The sequence below is a fragment of the Mobula hypostoma genome, chromosome 8 (assembly GCF_963921235.1).
Source record: "Mobula hypostoma chromosome 8, sMobHyp1.1, whole genome shotgun sequence".
Lineage (NCBI taxonomy): Eukaryota > Metazoa > Chordata > Chondrichthyes > Myliobatiformes > Myliobatidae > Mobula > Mobula hypostoma.
Window position 1 is genome coordinate 119,053,675 of NC_086104.1, and position 19,909 is coordinate 119,073,583.

Below are 19,909 nucleotides of genomic sequence, written 5' to 3' on the forward strand. Positions count from 1 at the left end.
TGTTCAACACCATCCACAATGCCACCACTCGTTGTGTCATTTGCAAATTTACTGACTCATCTATTTTTATTTGAGTCACTTGGAAGACAACCATTTTTCCATATCCTTTGTTGTCCTCTCTCCTGATCCTACAAATCAGGCCCATGCCCGGAATTCACCACCTGCTCCTTTCATCACCCAGCCCGCTCCCCATATACTCACCACCACTCTGTACAGGATGTACTCAGGCTGAGGGAATCCGTCTGCCGTGCATCGCATCCGTACATCATCTCCCTCCTTGATGTCAGTGTCCGAGTCAAGGTTAAAGGTCACGTGTTCGGTGTGGTCTGTGAGCAAGGTGTGGGTTAGCATCAGTGGGAGAGGGGACCATCCCGCAATGGAGATGGGACCGCGCACCCTCTGTGGGGTCGGGCAGGCATCCCACCCATCACCTGATCACATTCCAGCCACTCCTAATCATCAACAGTTTTCTCCCACACACACCTCATCCCGCAATCCCACACTCACTCTCACCCTCAGAGGCTCCGTCGTCCCCTCACAACCCACCCTCAGCTCGAAACCCTTCCACACCGGTTTCACCCTCTCCGCCCATCCGCCTGGCACCAAACACATTCCAACTGTCTGACTCAAACGCCACCCCATTTGTCCACTTTCCCCACTCCCCTACCCATGGAACAGCACCACTTCACCTCCAAATGACCACACACTACCCCAACAACTGCCCCATTGTTCACTGTCCACACTGAACTCCACCTCCCCGATCCCCACACTGACGATCCACCCCTCAACTCCAAACGAGCACACACCACCCCAACAACTGCCCCTCCTGTCCAGTTCCCAGTTCCCCCCCACTGAACTACAGCAGTCAAACTGCACACTGCTGAATCACCCTCCTGCTCCCACGGCCCACACACAGACAACCCTCCCCTCACCCTTCGCCTCTGAATAATCATACACTACCCCAACAACTGCCCCTCATGCCCACGGACCCCAAACCCCAGCTGAACTCCACCACCCTGACCATCACACTGAAAATCCGCCCCAACATCCAATACCCCCACACGCTGATGATCCAACCCTGACCCTCCATGCCCCTCATGCTGACGACTTACCCTTCACTGACGATTTACCCTTCACCCCCACACTCCACACACTGACGATTCACCCTTCACCCCTCATGACCCACACACTGATGATACACCCCTCACCCCCACACCCCACAAAATGACAATTCATCTCTCATCATTCTCACACTGATGATCCACCCTGCACCTCCAAATGATCATTCATACCCTAACAACAACCCTCCTCTCGACTGGCTGTACTCCCCTGCCATGACCCTCACAATTTATCATTCACCCCGTGTGGGTGACCCCCCACACACTGACGATGCACCCTCACCTCCAAATGACCAGACACTATTCCAACAACACCCCCCACTCCCCTACATACTGACCACCACAACCCTAACACAAACTGACAATTCACACCCCACCTCCTGCACCCTGACAATTCACCCCTCAACCCTTACATAGAAACATAGAAAATAAGTGCAGGAGTAGGCCATTTGGCCCTTCGAGCCTGCACCGCCATTCAGCATGATCATGGCTGATCATCCAACTCAGAACCCTGTACCTGCCTTCTCTCCATACCCCCTGATCCCTTTAGCCACAAGAGCCATATTTAACTTCCTCTTAAATATAGCCAATGAACTGGCCTCAACTGTTTCCTGTGGCAGAAAATTCCACAGATTCACCACTCTCTCTGTGTAAAGAAGTTTTTCCTCATGTCGGTCCTAAAAGGCTTCCCCTTTATCCTTAAACTGTGACCCCTCGTTCTGGACTTCCCCAACATCGGGAACAATCTTCCTACATCTAGCGTGTCCAACCCCTTTAGGATTTTATACATTTCAATAAGATCCCCACTCAATCTTCTAAATTCCAGCGAGTATAAGCCTAGTCGATCCAGTCTTTCATCATATGAAAGTCCTGCCATCCCAGGAATCAATCTGGTGAACCTTCTTTGTACTCCCTCTATGGCAAGAATGTCTTTCCTCAGATTACACCCCACAATTATGATTCACCCCACATCCCCAACACCCCACACACTGATGATTCAACTCATCCCCCCACACCCCTCACCCCCAACACCTCACACACTGACAATTCACCCCCATCAACTATTTATCTCATACTGACGATTCCTTTTCTCACACCCCATGCTCTTCACACTGACGATCCACCCCTCATCCTCATGCCACACACTGATGATTCACCTCTGACTCCCCCACGCCCCACACACTGCCAATTTACCCCTCATCCCCTATGTCCCACACAGTGACGATTCAACCCTCACGCCTGTACATGAACAATTCATCCATCCTCCCCCCATGCATCACACACTGATGATTCACCCGTCCACACCAACGGCCTTTGATTGGACTGCTGTGCAGACGCAGTAGAAGCTTTCCCGCGCAAGTCCGGCAAAGAGCTTTAAAGATCAGGGAGTTTTTTTCAATTGGAGTCTTTGATTGTTGTAGTGCGCAGACACAGTAGGAGCGATCCTGCGCAAGTCCCACAAAGAGCATTAAAAACCCAGTCTCCATTAATGAGGGGAACCGTCTATTGGAGTGGTCCTCATGAGAGCGGTCGTCAGAGTGGTCTGGGTCAGAGTCGTAAGGCTTTGAATCAACAGGGCTTTGGAGAGTTCAGGCAGAGGCAAGATAAGTAGGTAAATTCATTACTTATTTCTTTTTTTTATGAATTAAATCTTGAGAGAATTGGCGGAGAGGTATGTCTGCAGAGCCTGTGTTCTTTTCTGATTTCCAGGAGACTCCCAGCCTCCCCCGATAGCCACATCTGCACCAGGTGCATCGCGATGCAGCTCCTTAGAGACCGTGCTACGGAAGTGGACTTGTTAGGGAAAGTGAAGCAGTGACAGACAGGAGCTACAGGGAGGTAGTCACCCCAGGGAGACAGATAAATAGGTGACTGTTCGGAGAGGGAAGGGAGAACATCAGATAGTGGAGAGTACTCTGTGGTGGTCCCCCTCAACAATAAGTACTCCATTTTCAGTACTATTGGAGGGGTGATGACCTTCCTAGGGGAAACAACAGTGGCCGTGCCTCTGGCACTGAGTCTAGCTCTGTTGCTTACAAGGGTAGGGAACTGAAGAGGGTGAAAGAAAGAAAGATGGCACCAGTAACTGGCAACTTTGCGCGTGCTCTCCTGAGCAAACTGCCCTCTCCACTATCCTATACTCGAGAAACCTTTCTAAACCTCCAATCTAGCAAGATTGAGATCAACACCACCCTAGCGAAGCTACTGACCCAGCTGGAGTCCACCGCGCCAGCAGTGCTTCTTAAACCTAAGTTTCAGTACAGAGAGGAAATTAAGAACCTGGTGGCATGGTGCGAAGACAAAAACCCATCCCTCAACATCAGCAAGATGAAGGAATTGGTTGTTGACTTCAGAAGGAGTAGCGGACCGCACAACCAAATTTACATCAGTGGTGCGCAAGTGGAACAGGTCAAAAGCTTTAAGTTCCTCAGGGTCAATATCACAAATGACCTGACTTGGTCCAACCGAGCAGAGTTCACTGCCAAGAAGGCCCACCAGCGCCTTTACTTCCTGAGAAAACTAAAGAAATTTGGCCCGTCCCCTAAAACCCTCACTAATTTTTATAGATGCACCGTAGAAAGCATTCTTCTAGGGTGCATCACAACCTGATATGGAAGTTGTTCTGTCCAAGACCGAAAGAAGCTGCAGAAGATCGTGAACACTACGCAGCACATCACACAAACCAATCTTCCGTTCTTGGACTCACTTTACACCACACGCTGTCGGAGCAGTGCTGCCAGGATAATCAAGGACACGACTCACCCAGCCAACAGACTTTTCGTCCCTCTTCCCTCCGGGAGAAGGCTCAGGAGCTTGAAGGCTTGTATGGCCATATTTGGGAACAGCTTCTTTCCAACTGTGATAAGACTGATGAACGGATCCTGACCCGGATCGGGGCCGTACCCTCCAAATATCCGGACCTGCCTCTCGGTTTTTGCACTACCTTACTTTCCATTTTTCTATTTTCTATTTATGATTTATAATTTAAATTTTTAATATTTACTAATTTTTACTATTTTTAATATTTTAAATATTTAATATTTGTAATCCAGGGAGTGTGAAGCGCAGAATCAAATATCGCTGTGATGATTGTACATTCTAGTATCAATTGTTTGGTGACAATAAAGTATAAGGGTGGGCAGCAGTATTAGGGGGACAGATAGGCGATTCTGTGGATGCTTAAAAGAAACGTGGATGGTAGTTTGCCTCCCAGGTGCCAAGGTCCACGATGTTTCTGAACACATCCACAATATCCTGAAAAAGGAGGGTGAGCAGCCAGAAGTCGTGGTACACATTGGTACCAATGTCATAGGAAGGAGGTCCTTTAAACAGAATACAGGGAGTTAGGAAGGAATTTGAGAAGCAGGACCCAAGAGTAGTAATCTTGGGATTGCTGCCTGTGCCATGCGAAAGCGAGGATAGGAATAGAATAAGGTGGCAGATAACTGTGTGGCTGAAGACTTGGAGCAGGGGGCAGGAATTCAGATTTCTGGATAACTGGGACCAATATTCTTGAGGGCAGGTTTACTAGAGCTGTTGTGAGTAGTTTAAACTACTATGGCAGTGGGGTGGGAACCTGTATGATAGAGCTGAGGATGAGCAGCAGGTTTACAAGTAGATGATGGGTGTAACATGAATGTAAAGAAGGATAAGCCAGTGACTAGGTACAAATGCAGAGGGAGCAAACAGTTAAATTGTACCACAGAGGCAAAATTCAAAAGGTTGAAGAATGCAGGACTGAAGGTGCTGTATTTAAATGCGTGTAGCATTCAGAATGAGGTGGATGAACTTGTGGCGCAATTAAGAGATTGGTCAGTATGACGTCGTGGGCATAACTGAGTCATGGTTGAAAGAAGGCCATTGTTGGGAGCTGAACAACAAATAATATACTTTGTATCGAAAGGACAGGAAGGAGGGCATAGGCAGTGGTGTGGCTGTGTTGGTAAGAGATGGAATTACATCTTTAGAAAGAGATGACATAGGGTCAGAGAATGTTGAGTCTTTGTGGGTGGAGTTAAAAAACTGAAAGGGTAAAAAAAATATTATGAGAATCATATACAGGCCTCCAAATAGTAGCCATGATATGGGGTTGCGATTGCAAAGGGAGCTGGAAAAGGCATGTAATAAGGATAATACATCAAAGTTGCTGATGAACGCAGCAGGCCAAGCAGCATCTATAGGAAGAGGCGCCTCTTCACCAGCAACTTTGATGTATGTTGCTTGAATTTCCAGCATCTGCAGAATTCCTGTTGTTTGCGTTTAATAAGGATAATGTCACTATTGTATTGGGAGACCAAAATATGCAAGGGGATTGGGAAAATTAGGTTGGTGTCAGATCACAAGAGGGGAAATTGGTTGAGTACCTACACGATGTCTTTTTAGAGCAGCTTCTGCATGAGCCTACTTGGGGAAAGGCTATCTTCAATTGGGTGTTGCGTAATAGCCCAGATCTTTTTAGGGTGCTTAACGTAAAAGAACCCTTAGGAGGCTGTGATTGCAGTATGATTGAATTCATACTGCAGTTTGAGAGGGAGAAACATAACTCATATGTATCAGTATTGCAATAGAATAAAGGGAATTACAGAGGTATGAGAGAGGACCTGATCCAGGTAGATTTGAGGAGGGTACTGGCAGGGCTGACGGCAGGGGTGACTGGTTTCTGGGAATAGTTTACAAGGCTCAGGGTAGATATGTTTCTCAGAAGAAGTTCTTAAATGGCAGGAGAGGCAACCATGGCTGACAAGGAAGTTGAGGACTGCATAAAAGCCAAGGAAAGGGCATATAAGGTAGCAAAAGTGAGTGGGAATTTGGATGTTTGGGAAGCTTTTAAAATCCAACAAAAGGCAACTAGAAACACTAAAAGAAAGGAAAGAATGAAATATGAGGGCAGACCAGCCAATAATATAAAGCAGGATACCAGAAGTCTTTTCCAGTTATATAAAAAGTAAAAGGGAGGTGAGAGTTAATATCGAACCACTGGAAAATGATGGTAGTGAGGTAGTAATGGGGAACAAAGAAATGGCAGATTAACTTTATGAGTACTTTGCATCAGTCTTCACTGTGGATAATACTAGCAGTGTGCCAGAGGTCTGTGAGTGTCAGGGAACAGGAGAAAGTGCCATTGTTATTACACAGGAAAAAGTGCTACGCAAACTCAAAGGTCTTAAGGTGGATAAGTCACCTGGACCCGATGGACTACATCCCAGTGTCCTGAAGGAGTTTGCTGAAGAGATAGCAGATGCATTCGGCATGGTCCTGGAGGACTGGAAAATTGAAAATGTCACATCACTCTTTAAGAAGAGAGGAAGGAAAAAGAAAGGAAATTATAGACTAGTTAGCCTAACCTTAATGGTTGGGAAAGTGTTGGAGTCTATTATTAAGGATGAGGTTTCGGGGTACAGAGACTAATGATAAAATAAGTCAAAGTCAGCATGGTTTCTGCAAAGGGAAATCATGTAAATCAAAGAACTTCTGTAAAGTTCTTTGAGGAAGTAACCAGCAGAGTGGACAAAGGAGAGGCACTGGCGATCATTTACTTGGATTTTCAGAAGGCATTTGATAAGGCGCCTCACATGAGGCTGCTACTGGCATGGATAACAGAATGGTTGACAGGCAGGAGACAGCAACTGGGAATAAAGGGGGTCTTTTCTGGTTGGCTGCCAGTAACTAGTGGTGCTCCTCAGGGGCCAGAATTGGGACCATTGCGTTTCACATTGTTTGTCAATGATTTTGATAATGGAATTGATGGCTTTGTGGCAAAGTTGCAGATGATACTAACATAGGTGGAGGGGTAGGTAGTGCTGAGGAAGCAATGCGATTGCAGCAGGACAGTCGATTTGGAAGAATGGGCAAAGAAGTGGCAGATGGAATACAGTGTTGGGAAGTATATGATGTATTTTAGTAAAAGGAACTATAGTGCAGACTATTATCTAAATGGGGAGAAACTTAATTTACGGGTTGAGTCTGTGGTAAAGAAGGCAAATGCAATCTTGGCATTTATTTCAAGGGGAATATATGTAAAAGCATTGAGATAATGCTGAGGCTTTATAAGACACTAGTCAAGCCGCACTTGGAGTTTTGTCAACAGTTTTAGACAATAGACAATAGGTGAAGGAGTAGGCCATTCGGCCCTTCGAGCCAGCACTGCCATTCACTGTGATCATGGCTGATCATTCACAATCAGTACCCCGTTCCTGCCTTCTCCCCATATCCCTTGACTCCGCTATCATCAAGAGCTCTATCTAACTCTTTCTTGAAAGCATCCAGAGAATTGGCCTCCACTGCCTTCTGAGGCAGAGCATTCCACAGATCCACCACTCTCTGGGTGACAAAGTTTTTCCTCAACTCCGTTCTAAATGGCCTACTCCTTATTCTCAAATTGTGGCCTCTGGTTCTGGACTCCCCCAACATCGGGAACATGTTTCCTACCTCTAGCATGTCCAGTCCCTCAATAATCTTATATGTTTAGATCAGATCCCCTCTCATCCTTCTAAATTCCAGTGTATACAAGCCCAGTCGCTCCAATCTTTCAACATATGATAGTCCCGCCATCCCGGGAATTAATCTCGTGAACCTCCGCTGCACTCCCTCAATAGCAAGAATGTTCTTCCTCAAATTTGGAGACCAAAACTGTACGCAATACTCCAGGTGTGGTCTCATAAGGGCCCTGTACAACTGCAGAAGGACCTCTTTGCTCCTATATTCAACTCCCCTTGTTTTGAAGGCCAACATATCATTAACTTTCTTCACTGCCTGCCGTACCTGCATGCTTACTTTCAGTGACTGATCAACAAGGACACCTAGATCTCGTTGTACTTCCCCTTTTCCTAACTTGACACCATTCAAATAGTAATCTGCCTTCCTATTCTTGCCACCAAAGTGGATAACCTCACATTTATCCACATTAAACTGCATCTGACATGCATCTGGCCACTCACCCAACCTGTCCAAGTCATCCTGCATTATCTCAACATCCTCCGCACATTTCACACTGCCACCCAGCTTTGTGTCATCTGCAAATTTGCTAATGTTACTTTTAATCCCTTCATCTAAATCATTAATGTATATTGTAAATAGCTGCAGACCCAGCACTGAGCCTTGCGGTACCCCACTAGTCACTGCCTGCCATTCTGAAAGGGACCCGTTAATCCCTACTCTTTGTTTCCTGTCTGCCAATTAATTTTCTATCCATGTCAGTACCCTACCCCCCAATACCACATGCTCTAATTTTGCCCACTAATCTCCTATGTGGGACCTTATCAAAGGCTTTCTGAAAGTTTTTGGGCCCTATATCTCAGAAAGAATGTGTTGTCATTGTAGAGAGTCCAGAGGAGGTTCATGAGGATGATTCTGGGACTTAAGGATTAACATCTGAAGAGCGTTTGGCAGCTTTGGGCTTGTACTTACTGGAATTTAGAAGAATGCATGGGGATTTCATTAAAACCTATCAAACACTGAAAGGACTAGATAAAGGTGGATATGAAGAGGATGTTACATACGGTGGGAGCATCCAGAACTAGACTGCACAACCTCAAAATTGAGAGGCAAATTTTTAGAACAGAGGTAAGGACGAATTTTTTTAGCCAGAAAGTAGTGAATCTGTGGAATACTCTGCCACAGACTGTGGTGGAGGCCAAGTCCATGAGTATATTTAAAGTGGAAGTTGATAATTTCCTGATTGGTCAGGGCATAAAATGATATGGAAAGAAGGCAGGTGTATGGGGTTAAGTAGGATCTGCGATCAGCCATGATAGAATGGCTGAGCAGACTCGATGGGATGAATGGCCGAATTCTGCACCTATGCCTTTTGGTCTCATGGTCCATACACTGACGATTCACCCCCTCACCTCCAAATGACCATACACTACCCCTCAGTCCCCCAACTGAACTCCACCACCCTAACTCTCACACTGACGATTCACCCCTCATGCACCACACGATGACGATCCACCTTTCAGCCACAATGCCCCACACACAGATTCAGCCCTTACACTGAATGCCCCTCACACTGATGATACCCCCCTCATGCCCCACACACTAATGACTCAGCCCTCATGCACACACTGACAATTCACCCCTCAATCCCCCCATGTCCCCCGCACTGACGATTCACCCCATGCCCCCCAAACTGCACCCCCCCACTACCCACTCACAATGCAGGGAGATGTTGAAGGGGTCCGAGTCGAGCCACAGGGTGTTCCCCGCAGCAGTCAGGTACTGGACCCTACAGTGGAACTGTGAGTGCCTGTCGTCACGGTGTAGTCGCAGATACAGGCGGCTGCTGACTGTGTACAGGCCACTGGCTTCCTTCACCACCCGGGGCGTCATGTACATCTCTGCAGGGGGGTGGGGCAGAAAGGATAGATGTAGGGGGTGGGGAGAGATGTCATTGGAGAAGTTTATTTACCTTGTCTGAGTTTGTGTACTCACCCCGCTCCTTGTGTACAGCTCTCTGCTGAATGTGAGTTCTGAACTTCTCCCAGTGTACAGTCCTGTGCTGAGTGTGTACTGAACCCCCTCCCTGTGTACAGTCCTGTGGTGAGTGTGAGTACTGAACACCCTCCTCCCCGTGTAAGTGTGGAGAAGAATCAAGTCTGTTTTGGTGGTCGTCTCATCATTGACAAAGGTAATCCAGTCCAGAACGGAGTGAAATCCAGTCCATAATGGAAGGTTGTCTCGTCAGCGATGGAAGTCCGGAACGGAGTAAAGTCCAGTCTGGAAAGGAGAGAAGTCCAGTCCGGAACGGAGAGAAGTCCAGTCCGGAATGGAGAGATATCCAGTCTGGAACGGAGAGATGTCCAGTCCGGAACGGAGAGGAGTCCAGTCCGGAATGGAGAGAAGTCCAGTCCGGAACGGAGAGGAGTCCAGTCCGGAACGGAGACAAGTCCAGTCCGTAATGAAGGGTGGTCGGATCAGTGACAGGAAGTAATCGAGTCCGGAATGGAGTGAACTCGATACGGGTGTCCAAACCGAAACCAAGGGCTGTTGGTCCATCATATGGGTGGACAGAATCAGGGGAAGGGGGTGTCAATGTGGGGTCAGAGGATGGGTTCAGTCTGGGTGGGATCAGTGTGTGGGGGTTAGTGGGGAAGGTCAGGATCAGTTTGTCTACCCTTCTGTACCTTGCTGCCCACCCTGACTTACCCTGGTTGTGGGTGGTAACAGTGTTAAGGGCTGATCCATCCTTATACCAGATGAGTGAGGGTGCAGGGTATCCATTCCGACTGGTGCAGCTTCCGATCTGGGTCAGACAGAGGGAGAGTCAAAGTCCAAACCCAGACTAATCCTAAAAATGGACCATCCCAAATCCAGAACTAAACCCAAACCTAGGCCAATCAGATGCACAAGTAGATGTATTCCAGCTTCATGCACCGTGTAATGAATTCAAGTTCATAAGACCACAAGATACAGTTACAGAATTAGGCCATTTGGCCCATCAAGTCCTCTCTGCCATTTCATCACCCTTGGTCCATTTTCCATCTCAGCCCCAATCTTCTGTCTTCTCCCCGTATCCTTTCTCATCCTGAGTAATCAAGAATTTATCAACCTCTTCCTCAAATAGTCCCAATGATTTGGCCTCTCTAATTATCTGTGAATTCCACAGATTCAGTACTCCCTGGCTACAGAAATTCCTCCTCGTCTCTGTTCCTCTATTCAGAAGCTGTGCCCTCTGGTCCTAGAGTCCCTCACAATACAAAATATCCTCTCCACATCCACTCTATCTAGGCCTTTCAATATTCAATAGGTTTCGAAGATTCCCCATCCCCTCATTCTTCTAAACTCAAGTGAGTACAGGCTCAGAGTCATCAAATGCTCCTCATACAGTACGTTAACCTATTTTTGCATTGTCTGCAAATTTGGTCACAAAGCCGTCAATTCCATCATCCAGATCGTTAACATAGAACATGAAAAGAAATGGTTACAACAACAGCTCCTGTGAAACACCACTAGTAACTGGATGCCAATCAGAATAGGCCCCCTTTCTTCTGTCTCTTTACCTCCCGTTCCTGTTTCTGCCCCTCCCTCACTGTCCCCAGCTGATGTCCCTCTCCCACACCATCCTTTCCCATTTGACCCCTGACCTGATGCCTTGCCCTACCTCTGACAGGAGAGGTGCCATCACTGACAAGATGGCAGGGTTTGCTGTCACCTCCGGCCGTTCCGGGGAATCTGCAGAGAAACGGGGAAAGGGGGTGACAAGTGAGTGAACAGCCAGATAAACTCAGCCCAGAAATGTCACTGATTCCAACACAGGCAGGACCCCCAACTCACCAATCTAGGATTGGCACCCCAAACTCCTCCCACTGACTTCCACTCCTCACCTCACACCCACACCCACAGACTTCCAGTCTCCTCCCTATCACCAGCCCAACCTCACAAATCCTTCCACTGTTCCCCAAACAGACCTTCCCACTGTCTCTCACTCCCCACCCTACCCTCCCACACTCCCAATCCATGATGGATCACATCCCTCCACTGAAGTCCACACTCTCCGGAACACCACCATTCCAATCACCTATCCTTCCAAGCCTTTTGCCATTCACCATAAAGTAACCCTGGTAGAATTAATTTCTGGAAACCCACCCCATGCTCATATATGTAGCTCAGAGGGTCCCCCAACATACTGTCCTTTTGGGGCTACAGACAGTGTGAGCGAATGGGCAGGGCTGGTATCCAATGGGAGTGAATGAAAAGGGGTAGGTCTCATTAGGAGTGTGAACGGTTGGAGTGAATGGGAAGGAATGAGTCCCATTGGGAGTGTGAACAGTGGGAGTGAATGGGAAAGGGTGGGTCCCATTGGAAGTGAATGGGAAGGAGTGGGGTGTCATTGGGAGTGTGGATGGTGGGAGCAAATGGGAAGGGATGGGATCCCATTGAGAGTGTGAACAGTGAGAGTGAATGGAAAAGGATGGATTCCCTTGGGAGTGAATGGGAAGGAGTGGAGTGTCATTGGGGATGTGGATGGTGGGAGTAAATGGGAAGGGATGGGGTTCCATTGGGAGTGTGAACGGTTGGAGTGAATGGGAAGGGATGGGGTCCCATTAGGAATGTGAAAGGTGGGAGTGAATGGGAAAGGGTGGGGTCCAATAGGGAGTGTGGACGATTGGAGTGAATGGGAAGAGGTGGGGTCCAATAGGGAATGTGGACAGTGGGAGTGAATGGGAAAGAGTCGTTAGGGAAATTGGACACTCCGTCTGTTCCCTAGACTCCACACCTCTGCAGGACAAAATCCCCTCACCGTACACCTTCAGGTCAGTCTTGCCCTCATGACTGCCTGCGGCCCCAGCGATGACCTGACAGAGGAACGATCGTTCATCCTGCAACTGAACAGGGCTGATGGTCAGGCTGTAGTCTGCATCCACCGATACCCTGTCCGTGAGTTCTGTGTTGGGATCCACTATGCTGCTCGTCTGGTCCTTGTAGGCAATACGCTCCCGATTGCTGTTCTTGTTCAGCTGTAGATGGGAGAATGGGGAGAGACAGAATCTGTGAGCTCAGTCACCCACAGTGCTCACACATGAAGCATGGGCCCCAAGAAGCTGAAGTCACAGACCCTCTATTGCAGCTGCAGTTGAAAGAGAAAATCAAATAGGGGTGTAGGGGAAGGACAGGATTCATAGGGACGGGGAGGGTGTAGGTGAGACAGAAGGGTTTCAGTTTTGAGGGGGGTGTTGGGGAAGGAGCGGATTCATAGAGACGGGGAGGGAGATGGTTCACAAATCAGGAGGTGTGCAGGGGAGGGAGAGCGGACACAGAACCAGAGAGGGGTTGAGGGGAGGGAGAGGATTCATAGAGACAGGGAGCAGTGTAGGAGAAGGAGAGGAGTCAGAGAGGGGAGGGAGAGGGGTCACGGAGATGAGGAGGGGTGTATGGAAGGGAGAACATTTATAGAGACAGGGAGCAGTGTGGGAGAGGGAGAGGGTTCACAAGAGAGAAAGAGGGGTGCAGGGGAGGGAGAGGATTTATATAGACAAGCAGTGTGGGGGAGGGAGAGGGTTCACAGAGACAGGGCGGGGTGTAGGGGAGGGACAGGAGTCACAGAGGCAGGAGGGCTGCAGGGGAGGGAGAGGATTTATATAGACAAGCAGTGTGGGGGAGGGAGAGGGTTCACAGAGACAGGGAGGGGTGTAGGGGAGGGAGAGGAGTCACAGAGGTGGGAGGGGTGCAGGGGAGGGAGAGTATTTATATAGACAAGCAGTGTGGGGGAGGGAGAGGATTCACAGAGACGGAGGGGTGTAGGGGAGGGAGAGGAGTCACAGAGACAGGGAGCAGTGTAGGGGAGGGAGAGGAGTTAGAGAGGGGAAGGAGAGGGGTCACAGAGATGGGGAGGGGTGAATGGGAGGGAGAACATTTATAGAGACAGGGAGCAGTGTGGGAGAGGGAGAGGGTTCACAAGAGACAAAGAGGGGTGTAGGGGAGGGAGAGGAGTCACAGAGGCAGGAGGGCTGCTGGGGAGGGAGGGGATTTATATAAACAAGCAGTGTGGGGGAGGGAGAGGGTTCATAGGGAGGGGTGCAGGGGAGGGAGAGGATTTATATAGACAAGCAGTGTGGGGGAGGGAGAGGGTTCACAGAGACTGGGCGGGGTGTAGGGGAGGGACAGGAGTCACAGAGGCAGGAGGGCTGCAGGGGAGGGAGAGGATTTATATAAACAAGCAGTGTGGGGGAGGGAGAGGGTTCACAGGGAGGGGTGTAGGGGAGGGAGAGGAGTCACAGAGGTGGGAGGGGTGCAGGGGAGGGAGAGTATTTATATAGACAAGCATTGTGGGGGAGGGAGAGGGTTCACAGAGACAGGGAGGGGTGTAGGGGAGGGAGAGGAGTCACAGAGACGAGCGGGGTGTGGGGAGGGAGAGGGTTCACAGAGACCGGGAACAGTGTAGGGGAGGGAGAGGAGTCACAGAGACAGGAGGGACCCTGGGGAAGGAGGGGTTACAGAGAATGGGACGGGCAAAGGGGATGACTGAGGGGTAGAGGAAGAGTACTGGGTGAGGGTTCCACTGGGTTATGCAGGAGTTGCTGGTACAACAGCACAGAGAGGGCAGAAATACTCAGAAAATCTGTGGACACAACCCGTTCCCCCTTGGTGGTGAGGGGTGGAATCTCAAGGAGGGTGTTGTGGTCAGTAATTTCTTGAGGAGGTTTGGGCCCAGTGGTCAGTGGGAGGTGCTGGTGTTCAGTTGTCTGTGGGCCTGCGTAGTTGGGACTGTACCCTTGGGTGTGAACCTCTCCACTCACCCTCGCGCCCCCCCCCCACCTCCACCCCTTGTGATCACCCCACTTACTCCTGGAGGAAACAGTTCTTCAGACAGCCATGGGCAAAGGGGTGTTTCTGCCTCCCTCTGGCTGTCTAGCTGTCTACCCCCCACCCTTCCATTCCCAGACTGAATAGCCCTACTCACCATAAACCACTCCACCATGATGTTGCCGTGGGAACCGGTGATGGTGTGCGTACAGGGGATGGTCACGCTGTGCATCACCTCCGCGTTCACCTGTTCCGGGAGAGAGACCTCCACAGATCCCAGGGCAGCTGGTGGGGAAGAGGGCACCGTTAGCAGATACGACCCCTCCACAGGCCTGTTCCCTTCACGCACGTACACACACACGTACACACACACACAAATACAGAGCGTGACTCACACCCTGACACCCTGAGGCCATTCCAGCATCAAGAGGGTAATCGGACAATCCCCGCTTCCCTGGGTGACGGCAGCTACAACCCTTGAGGAACGCAGCATCACTCTGGACAAAGCAGTCCACTCTATCAGAGCCCCAGCCACCACTAAACAACCCTTCCTCCATCATGGTACAGACTTTCAGCAGTGAAAAGGCATTGGGCTGAGGACACAGAGGGGCAGATAAATCAAGCCTGTCCTGCTCTGACAACCACAGGGGGTTGTAGGGAAGGTGTTGCGCCCCCGCCAGAGAGATCAGGCCCAGGGGCCCCAGTCTCAGAATGAGATAATTCAGGTCACACAGGATACCTAATCTCTTCACCCAGTGAGTCGGTGAATCTCGGGAACTACCTCCCCCAGAAGCTCAGCGTACCAGAGAGACACCTACACTCTGAGGGAGTCGAGGGGACAAGATTAGTGCAGGTAGGTAGGGCCGAGGGTGGCTCCGAGAGAGAATTCTACACTTTGAGGGAATGGGGTTATTTAAGGGAGGAAAGGCTGAGGGAGAGCAGCTGCAGTCATGGGGAGTGGCATAGCAGGGCTTGAGGGGCCAAATGGCCGTGTAATATTGTGCTCTTCTGTTTCCATGAAGTGTCCAGTTGTTCTTCCAAACTCCACTATCGAGCCAACCTGCCGAACTCCAGCAGAATGCCAGCGCTGTTATCTCATAATCCGACTCTCCTCTGCACAGTGTCCATCCTGCCTCACAAAATGGGAACCCAGCGTTCCCGGTCCAGTCTCACCCACTGTCTGAAAACGTACTGTACATCAAAACTGTGCCCATCCTGCCAAAAAATCTAATGGGAACCCAGCGTTCCCGGTCCAGTGTCACCCAGTTTGAAAACGTACTTCAAAACTGTATCTGTCCTGCCTCACAAACCTACTGGGAACCCAACGTTCCTTGTCCGGTCTCAACGACAGTCTGAAAAATGTATTAAAATACTCCAAAGTCTGTAGGTTGTATGCGTTCCAATTAAAGAACGATTGTGTGGCGCGTGGCCAAGTGGTTAAGGCGTTGGACTAGTGATCTGAAGGTCACGAGTTCGAGCCTAAGCCGAGGCAGTGTGTTGTGTACCACACATTGCTCCTGCACGTTTATAGCCCAGTGGCGGTGGTTGGTGCAGTTGGGACAAGACAAGACAAGACACAGAATGTCCCCTTGACCACATTACCTGCTATATCTGCAAGCTAACCCTACTCTTTGAGTCTGATACAGCAGGCAGACAGACCCTATTGTACAATAACTGTGGGTGTCTATGTATATGTGTGTGTGTGTCTGGGTTTGAGTGAGGCTGTTAGAGGATGAGACAGAGACAGAGACAGAGATAGAGGGTGAGTCAAACTGTGACTATGTATCAGAGAGATGGGGAGAGGGGTTCACTAGAAAAGGGGTTTCTGGGACGGGGAAAGGGAATTCTCTGGAAGAGGGGGTCAGTGTGAGAAGGGAGAGAGGGGAGGAGGGGTAACTGGGAGAGGGTTACCAGGAGTGGAGTCAATTTGAGAGGGAGTTACTTGGAGAGGAGATCACTCAAAGAGGTGAAGATGGGTTCTCTGGGAGAGGGGTCACTGGTAGAGGGATCATTGCAAGGAGGGGCTGGAGTGTTACTGGGAGAGGGGCAGAGCGGCTCACTGGGAGGAGGAGAGGGGCATTGGGAGAAGGGAGTCACTTGGAGGAGATGAGTGGGTTACGGAGAGAGGATCACAGGGATGGGGGCAGGGCTGGTTACTGAGAGAGGGGATCACTAGGCAAGAGGTCACTGGGAGGTGGTTTGGAGTCTGTCTCAGTGCCAGGGGGTCTCTAAGAGAAAGGAGTGGAGAGAGGAGGTCTTTGGGAAATTATCACAAAGACAAGGGGTCTTTAATAGTGCAGAGGGGGCCCCAAAGAGCTGAGCTCTCGGAGAGATGGTGTGGATGTTCCCTCTGCCATTGCCGGGGATCTGGCAGCACTGCCTGAGGGGGTGGAGATCCGGCTGTGTCTGTGCTGCTCAGCTGTCCGTGTGGAATTGTAATGAAACTGGGATAAACTGTATAAACACGGTGGCCCCCTCGCTCGCTCCGTGCGCCACAGCCCTGGCTCCGGGAGTCAGCCGAGCTTTTCTCCACCCTGCTGGCGGCCTCTGCCACTCACGGCGGCCTGGCGACGGAACACGGGGAGCTGAAAGTTGTCTTGTATCCAGAACGAGCTGCGAGCAGTGACCATGAACAGCCACTGAGAGTTGAAGGGAAGCAGCCAGCTGCGAGCGGAGACAATATTTGTACAGAGAGAGAGAGAGAGCAGGTGCTCGCGTCCTGTTCCATAATCCCCACCAAAAACCACCACCCCCACCCCCAGCCCCGCAGGGTCCCGGCCCACTGCTCAGCTGATGACAAACCTGCAGAGGAGTCGGGTTACACAGTAGTTACAATAACAGTGGTTACTGTGGGCAGAACATCCACTCCAACACATGGCTCACCACAGCAGCTCACTCTGAGGAATGTGAAGAGTCCGACCCACCTGGCGAGACTTGCCCTACCGTGTTGTGAGAGGAACAGTGCAGAGGGTTCACCATGGGGGGGCAGGACTGGTGAGTCGGGTGGAGCATTGAGGGGCGGTTCATTGAGGCAGAGGTATGGGGAGTGACGAGGGAGAGGCGGTGAAGGGGGGCACAGGCTGGGCAGGAGCATGAGGAGCGACCAGCCACACGGAGACTGTACTGCTGATGCACACACAAAAAATGCTGGTGAACACAGCAGGCCAGGCAGCATCTATAGGAAGGGGTACAGTCAACGTCTCGGCCCGAAACGTCGACTGTACCTCTTGCTATAGATGCTGCCTGGCCTGCTGCGTTCACCAGCACTTTTTGTGTGTGTTGCTTGAATTTCCGGCATCTGCAGATTTCCTCGTCTGTACTGCTGATGCTGTGCTCTAGCTCACTGATAAATCATGGCAAGTCATCAGAGACAGTCAGAATGATGACACTTCTCCCTCTGTACCTCTGCCTAATTCTATCCAAAACACAGTGAGTGCATCTGATTAACCAGCTGCCTCACGTATCAGCCCTTCTCTGTTCGGGAAAATTCACCCCTCAGGTCCCCCTCAAACCTCCTCCTTGTCTATATCAATATGTGCCCTCCTCTTTTCAGTGGGGGATGGGAGGGAAGTGCTTGGAGGTAGGAGAAAGAAGGGGAAAGGGTCAGTTAGGGGAGGTGGGAGGAGAGAGGCAAAGGAACATAGAACAGCTGGAACTTTTCGATGATTTTAAGTTCCCTGGCCCCCACCGCTTTATTTTCACCATGGATGTCCAGTCCCTATATACTTCCATCCCCCATCAGGAAGGTCTCAAAGCTCTACGCTTCTTTTTGGATTCCAGACCTAATCAGTTCCCCTCTACCACCACTCCGCTCCGTCTAGCGGAATTAGTCCTTACTCTTAATAATTTCTCCTTTTGCTCCTCCCATTTCCTCCAAACTAAAGGTGTAGCTATGGGCACCCGTATGGGTCCTAGCTATGCCTGCCTTTTTGTTGGGTTTGTGGAACAATCTATGTTCCGTGCCTATTCTGGTATCTGTCCCCCACTTTTCCTTCGCTACATCGACGACTGCATTGGCGCTGCTTCCTGCACGCATGCAGAACTCGTTGACTTTATTAACTTTGCCTCCAACTTTCACCCTGCCCTCAAGTTTACCTGGTCCATTTCCGACACCTCCCTCCCCTTTCTAGATCTTTCTGTCTCTGTCTCTGGAGACAGCTTATCCACTGATGTCTACTATAAGCCTACTGACTCTCACAGCTATCTGGACTATTCCTCTTCTCACCCTGTCTCTTGCAAAAACGCCATCCCCTTCTCGCAATTCCTCCGTCTCCGCCGCATCTGCTCTCAGGATGAGGCTTTTCATTCTAGGACGAGGGAGATGTCTTCATTTTTTAAAGAAAGGGGCTTCCCTTCCTCCACTATCAACTCTGCTCTTAAACGCATCTCCCCCATTTCACGTACATCTGCTCTCACTCCATCCTCCCACCACCCCACTAGGAATAGGGTTCCCCTGGTCCTCACCTACCACCCCACCAGCCTCCGGGTCCAACATATTATTCTCCGTAACTTCCGCCACCTCCAACGGGATCCCACCACTAAGCATATCTTTCCCTCCCCCCTCTCTCTGCATTCCGCAGGGATCGCTCCCTACACAACTCCCTTGTCCATTCGTCCCCCCCATCCCTCCCCACTGATCTCCCTCCTGGCACTTATCCGTGTAAGTGGAACAAGTGCTACACATGCCCTTACACTTCCTCCCTTACCACCATTCAGGGCCCCAAACTGTCCTTCCAGGTGAGGCATCACTTCACCTGTGAGTCGACTGGGGTGATATACTGCGTCCGGTGCTCCCGATGTGGCCTTTTATATATTGGTGAGACCCGACGCAGACTGGGAGACCGCTTTGCTGAACATCTACGCTCTGTCCGCCAGAGAAAGCAGGATCTCCCAGTGGCCACACATTTTAATTCCACATCCCATTCCCATTCTGACATGTCTATCCACGGCCTCCTCTACTGTAAAGATGAAGCCACACTCAGGTTGGAGGAACAACACCTTATATTCCGTATGGGTAGCCTCCAACCTGATGGCATGAACATTGACTTCTCTAACTTCCGCTAGGCCCCACCTCCCCCTCGTACCCCATCTGTTACTCTTTTTTATGCACACATTCTTTCTCTCACTCTCCTTTTTCTCCCTCTGTCCCTCTGAATATACCTCTTGCCCATCCTCTGGGTCACCCCCCCCCTTGTCTTTCTTCCCGGACCTCCGGTCCCATGATCCTCTCGTATCCCCTTCTGCCTATCACCTGTCCAGCTCTCGGCTCCATCCCTCCCCCTCCTGTCTTCTCCTATCATTTTGCATCTCCCCCTCCCCCTCCAGCTTTCAAATCCCTTACTCACTCTTCCTTCAGTTAGTCCTGACGAAGGGTCTCGGCCTGAAACGTCGACTGCGCCTCTTCCTATAGATGCTGGCTGGCCTGCTGCGTTCACCAGCAACTTTGATGTGTGTTGCTTGATTTTCCAGCATCTGCAGAATTCCTGTTGTTTACGTTTAAATAGAACAGCTGGTGTGTTTCCTTTCAACCCATGAGTGGTCTCAAACTT

At 50.1% G+C, this 19,909-nt stretch overlaps 1 protein-coding gene across 2 annotated transcripts in view; it reads right to left on the reverse strand.

Annotated features, from left to right (window-relative positions):
* Positions 1 to 19,909, reverse strand: part of LOC134350222 (basal cell adhesion molecule-like) — a 42,377-nt gene that overhangs the window by 13,432 nt on the left and 9,036 nt on the right. For both annotated transcript variants that reach the window (XM_063055224.1, XM_063055225.1), the window contains exons 2-7: positions 14,518 to 14,645; positions 12,358 to 12,574; positions 11,218 to 11,288; positions 10,263 to 10,359; positions 9,272 to 9,454; positions 202 to 326 (exon numbers count right to left, since the gene is read on the reverse strand). In XM_063055224.1, the coding sequence (XP_062911294.1) occupies positions 202 to 326; positions 9,272 to 9,454; positions 10,263 to 10,359; positions 11,218 to 11,288; positions 12,358 to 12,574; positions 14,518 to 14,645 (821 nt within the window). The remainder of the gene's footprint in view (positions 1 to 201; positions 327 to 9,271; positions 9,455 to 10,262; positions 10,360 to 11,217; positions 11,289 to 12,357; positions 12,575 to 14,517; positions 14,646 to 19,909) is intronic.